At 42.3% G+C, this 5,000-nt stretch overlaps 2 protein-coding genes and 1 long non-coding RNA gene across 10 annotated transcripts in view; 1 reads left to right on the top strand and 2 right to left on the bottom strand.

The window, feature by feature from the left end:
- LOC139395219 (breast cancer anti-estrogen resistance protein 3 homolog) overlaps positions 1–1,284 on the top strand; it is a 32,242-nt gene extending 30,958 nt beyond the window's left edge. The window contains exon 16 of one of the 3 annotated variants that reach the window (XM_071142869.1): positions 96–1,284. In XM_071142869.1, coding sequence (XP_070998970.1) covers positions 96–277 — 182 coding nt within the window. In that variant the 3' untranslated portion in view covers positions 278–1,284. The remainder of the gene's footprint in view (positions 1–95) is intronic. The other 2 variants (XM_071142868.1, XM_071142867.1) reach the window with 2 other exon arrangements.
- LOC139395220 (uncharacterized) lies at positions 989–2,447 on the bottom strand. Of its 5 annotated transcripts, none has more exons than XR_011630314.1 (6): positions 2,303–2,441; positions 2,096–2,174; positions 1,843–2,057; positions 1,497–1,614; positions 1,271–1,419; positions 989–1,104 (listed from the first exon to the last, which is right to left on the bottom strand). It is a non-coding gene; the product is annotated as an uncharacterized lncRNA (long non-coding RNA). The 5 variants fall into 5 exon arrangements; XR_011630312.1 differs by lacking the exon at positions 989–1,104 and adding an exon at positions 1,615–1,756 and having other exon boundaries at positions 1,284–1,419; positions 1,497–1,567; positions 1,900–2,057; positions 2,303–2,447; XR_011630313.1 differs by lacking the exon at positions 989–1,104 and adding an exon at positions 1,615–1,708 and having other exon boundaries at positions 1,284–1,419; positions 1,497–1,567; positions 1,900–2,057; positions 2,303–2,443.
- Positions 2,448–4,996: 2,549 nt separating this feature from the next.
- LOC139395217 (cdc42-interacting protein 4 homolog) overlaps positions 4,997–5,000 on the bottom strand; it is a 38,510-nt gene continuing 38,506 nt past the window's right edge. For both annotated transcript variants that reach the window (XM_071142863.1, XM_071142865.1), the window contains one exon: positions 4,997–5,000. This exon is cut by the window's right edge and continues 168 nt beyond it. The gene's annotated coding sequence lies outside the window, so the exon portion shown is untranslated.

The following is a 5,000-nucleotide window of genomic DNA, read 5'->3' as shown; positions in this document are numbered from 1 at the left end:
CACATCCAATTCACCAAATCAAATCACATTAGTCCTGTCTCATAACCATTTCGAGTCACTGATTGGCCGTGGGCCCTGTCACTCTGTCCCGTCAGGTGACTGGGAGCCAATCCCAGAGCTGCTGGAGGGGTTCAGGACAGAGTTTGCCCTGAGGCTGTTCTGGGGTCAGACTGGAGCCGCGGCAGACAAGGAGAAACGCTACGACAAGTTTGACAAGATCCTCACCGTGCTCTCCAACAAACTGGAACCTACCGAGGAGTTCTCCCCGGAACTCTGACCCTTTCAACTCTATACTGTGACCTGGGCTGCATTCAGGAGGGCGCAACGTTGCACAACAGTTTGAAATCTGTAACCCGTTTTTACCTGGATAATTATTCAGAAGCTTTTTGTAACAGAAAAATCATAATAAAAAAATAGTTTGTTATTGGATAAGTTCAGGTGTTTCCTCCCTGTTTCAGTCCGTTTCAATGCCTAATGAATATGTCCTGGGGTGTGTGTCTGGGTGTTTCTGTGTGTGTGTCTGGGTGTTTCTGTTGTTCTCACCCACGGAGTTCATACCTAGCAGGTGTGGATGCGTTGGTTTCCCCTCATAAACCTGGCCAAGGTCAGGGTCCCAAATGGCACCCTATTCTCTATGAAGGGCCACCACCAGGGCTCTGGTTGAAAGTAGGGCACGATACAGGGAGTAGGGCTCTAGATGAAAGTAGGGCACGATACAGGGAGTAGGGCTCTAGATGAAAGTAGGGCACGATACAGGGAATAGGGCTCTGGTTGAATGTAGGGCACGATACAGGGAATAGGGCTCTGGTTGAAAGTAGGGCATGATACAGGGAATAGGGCTCTGGTTGAAAGTAGGGCACGATACAGGGAATAGGATCCTATTTGGGACATAGACAACGTGTGTGATGTGCTTCTACTGGTTGTTGGTTCAGGTGTGTCAAAATGTTGACCAGCAGTTTACCCGTTAACACGTTCTGTGTTCAGACAACTTTATTCTGTAGAGTTTACCCTGTTAACACATTCTGTGTTCAGACAACTTTATTCTGTAGAGTTTACCCTGTTAACACATTCTGTGTTCAGACAACTTTATTCTGTAGAGTTTACCTGTTAACACGTTAACAACTTTATTCTGTAGAGTTTACCCTGTTAACTTTTTCTGTAGAGTTTACCCTGTTAACATGTTAACAACTTTATTCTGTAGAGTTTACCCTGTTAACAACTTTATTCTGTAGAGTTTACCCTGATAACAACTTTATTCTGTAGAGTTTACCCTGTTAACAACTTTATTCTGTAGAGTTTACCCTGTTAACAACTTTATTCTGTAGAGTTTACCCTGTTAACATGTTAACAACTTTATTCTGTAGAGTTTACCCTGTTAACATGTTCTGTGTTCAGACAACTTTATTCTGTAGAGTTTACCTGTTAACACGTTAACAACTTTATTCTGTAGAGTTTACCCTGTTAACATGTTAACAACTTTATTCTGTAGAGTTTACCCTGTTAACAACTTTATTCTGTAGAGTTTACCCTGTTAACATGTTAACAACTTTATTCTGTAGAGTTTACCCTGTTAACATGTTCTGTGCTCAGACAACTTTATTCTGTAGAGTTTACCTGTTAACATGTTGTGTTCAGACAACTTTATTCTGTAGAGTTTACCCTGTTAACATGTTCTGTGTTCAGACAACTTTATTCTGTAGAGTTTACCCTGTTAACACATTCTGTGTTCAGACAACTTTATTCTGTAGAGTTTACCCTGTTAACACATTCTGTGCTCAGACAACTTTATTCTGTAGAGTTTACCCTGTTAACACGTTAACAACTTTATTCTGTAGAGTTTACCCTGTTAACATGTTCTGTGCTCAGACAACTTTATTCTGTAGAGTTTACCCTGTTAACATGTTAACAACTTTATTCTGTAGAGTTTACCCTGTTAACATGTTCTGTGCTCAGACAACTTTATTCTGTAGAGTTTACCCTGTTAACATGTTCTGTGCTCAGACAACTTTATTCTGTAGAGTTTACCCTGTTAACAATTTTATTCTGTAGAGTTTACCCTGTTAACATGTTAGCAACTTTATTCTGTAGAGTTTACCTGTTAACACGTTCTGTGTTCAGACAACTTTATTCTGTAGAGTTTACCCTGTTAACAACTTTATTCTGTAGAGTTTACCCTGTTAACTTTATTCTGTAGAGTTTACCCTGTTAACATGTTAACAACTTTATTCTGTAGAGTTTACCCTGTTAACAACTTTATTCTGTAGAGTTTACCCTGTTAACAACTTTATTCTGTAGAGTTTACCTGTTAACACGTTCTGTGTTCAGACAACTTTATTCTGTAGAGTTTACCCTGTTAACAACTTTATTCTGTAGAGTTTACCCTGTTAACATGTTCTGTGCTCAGACAACTTTATTCTCAACCGACCAGGTGTCTGTGAAAGTAGTTTTTTTTAAGGGAAAATCACTGGAAAGTTCTGATGATATAAATGATTTCAAACATCACTGTGTCAACTGGTCTGTTAAAAAAAATGACAACACACTACAAATTTGACATAAATCTATTTATTTGTATTTTTTCTCAATCAAAATAGTTCACAGGGTACTTGAGGTCAACACAGAAGTAGTTTTAAAATGTGATCATATAATAACATACAGACACTCCATAAAACATTGAAGCAGCGAGTGACGAGTCCAGTTCCATTTAACCAGGGAGATGTGAGGTCAAACTAGACCTGGAGGGCTGACAGACACTGCCTCCCCTGTGGGCCTCCCGTTCCCCCGTGGGCCTCCCGTTCCCCCGTGGGCCTCCCGTTCCCCCGTGGGCCTCCCGTTCCCCCGTGGCCTCTGGTCAAAGGTAGGGGACTATATGGGGAATAGGGTGCCATTCTGGTCTAATCTAGTGCACTATATAGAGAATAGGGTGCCATTCTGGTCTAATCTAGTGCACTATATAGAGAATAGGGTGCCATTCTGGTCTAATCTAGTGCACTATATAGAGAATAGGGTGCCATTCTGGTCTAATCTAGTGCACTATATAGGGAATAGGGTGCCATTCTGGTCTAATCTAGTGCACTATATAGAGAATAGGGTGCCATTCTGGTCAAATGTAGTGCACTATGTAGGGAACAGGGGGCCATTCTGGTCAAAGGTAGTGCACTATATAGGGAATAGGGTGCCATTCTGGTCAAATCTAGTGCACTATGTAGGGAATGGGGTGCCATTCTGGTCAAATCTAGTGCACTATATAGGGAATAGGGTGCCATTCTGGTAAAATCTAGTGCACTATGTAGGGAATGGGGTGCCATTCTGGTCTAATCTAGTGCACTATATAGGAAATAGGGTGCCATTTTGGGACATGTAATTGATACATGATTTGGTGTCCCAGGTCTGAATGAGACGGCTGGGATTCAACCAAAGGTGAACTGTCCACGACACCCGTCGACGATGCACCGTTAACCAGCTCATTCCTCTGGTTGTCATGGAGATGGTTGTCATGGTAAACGATGTCAGCTGAACATTAGATTGAACAGTCTAGTGTGGTTTGCTCATAATCCACAATGCGCCTTTGATTGAATCCTGGGCTGGACGGAAGTTAAACTATCAGAAACACCAGGGGTCCTCCAGGAGAAGTTAGACAGCAGTAGTCACAACAGAGCCATCTGATTGGCCAGAACCTGACCACAGAGCCATCTGATTGGCCAGAACCTGACCACAGAGCCATCTGATTGGCCAGAACCTGACCACAGACAGTTAAACCACAAAAAAAGAGAGAGATAAACAGAACAAAGAAACAACAACCAAAACAGTCTGTATGAACTGGACCAGACGGTAACCATAACAACCACAGACATGGTCAGAGAATCAGACAACCAATAAGAACCTCAGAAACATTTAAAAACTGACCAGTTTCACATACAGTCTGCGTCCCAATTGGCCCCCTATTCCCCATAGGCCTCTGATCAAAATTAGTGCACTATATAGGGAATAGGCCTCTGATCAAAATTAGTGTACTAAATAGGGAATAGGGCTCTGGTCAACAGTAGTGTACTATATAGGGAATAGGGCCCTGATCAACAGTATTGTTCTATATAGGGAATAGGGCTCTGGTCTATAGTAGTGTTCTATATAGGGAATAGGCCTCTGGTCAAAATTAGTGCACTATATAGGAAATAGGGCTCTTGTCAACAGTAGTGCACTTTATAGGGAATAGGGCCCAGATCAACAGTAGTGTTCTATATAGGGAATAGGGCCCTGGTCATCAGTAGTGTACTATATAGGGAATAGGGCTCTGGTCTATAGTAGTGTTCTATATAGGGAATAGGGCTCTGGTCTATAGTAGTGTTCTATATAGGGAATAGGGTATCATTTGGGATCTAACCACTCTTCTGATGAGAGAACATGTGACAAACAAGTACACTATATAGAAAACAGGGTGGCGTTTGGGACGCAGACACGTGGTCCATAAAATAGTGGCTTCACCATCCAGCTGATAACAATTTCATCCAAATCTAGGACAGCAGTCATTTAATATAAAAACAATCACAATGTCATGGCAACTAATGATCTGTGATTAGGTAAGTATAGGGAGAGAGGACTGGGACTGGGAGAGAGGGGTGGAGAGAGGAGGATGAAGAGGTAGAGTGAGAGAGAGAGAGGTAGAGAGAGAGGTAGAGAGAGAGGTAGAGAGTAAGAGAGATTAAGAGAGAGGTAGAGAGAGAGAGTGAGAGTGGTAGAGAGAGGTAGAGAGAGTAACAGAGGTAGAGAGAGAGAGAGAGAGATAGAGAGGTAGAGTGGTAGAGAGAGTAAGAGAGATTAAGAGAGAGGTAGAGAGAGGTAGAGAGAGTAACAGAGAGGTAGAGAGATAGGTAGAGTGGTAGAGAGAGTAACAGAGAGGTAGAGAGAGTGAGAGAGGCAGAGAGAGAGAGAGATGAAGGGGTGGTACTGCTTAAACACACAGAATGGAAGTCCTTGGCTGAAAGGAGCGTCCGTCCGTCCGTCCG

The sequence above is a fragment of the Oncorhynchus clarkii genome, unplaced genomic scaffold (genome assembly GCF_045791955.1).
Source record: "Oncorhynchus clarkii lewisi isolate Uvic-CL-2024 unplaced genomic scaffold, UVic_Ocla_1.0 unplaced_contig_14128_pilon_pilon, whole genome shotgun sequence".
NCBI lineage: Eukaryota > Metazoa > Chordata > Actinopteri > Salmoniformes > Salmonidae > Oncorhynchus > Oncorhynchus clarkii.
This window is presented reverse-complemented; position numbering and strand designations above follow the sequence as displayed.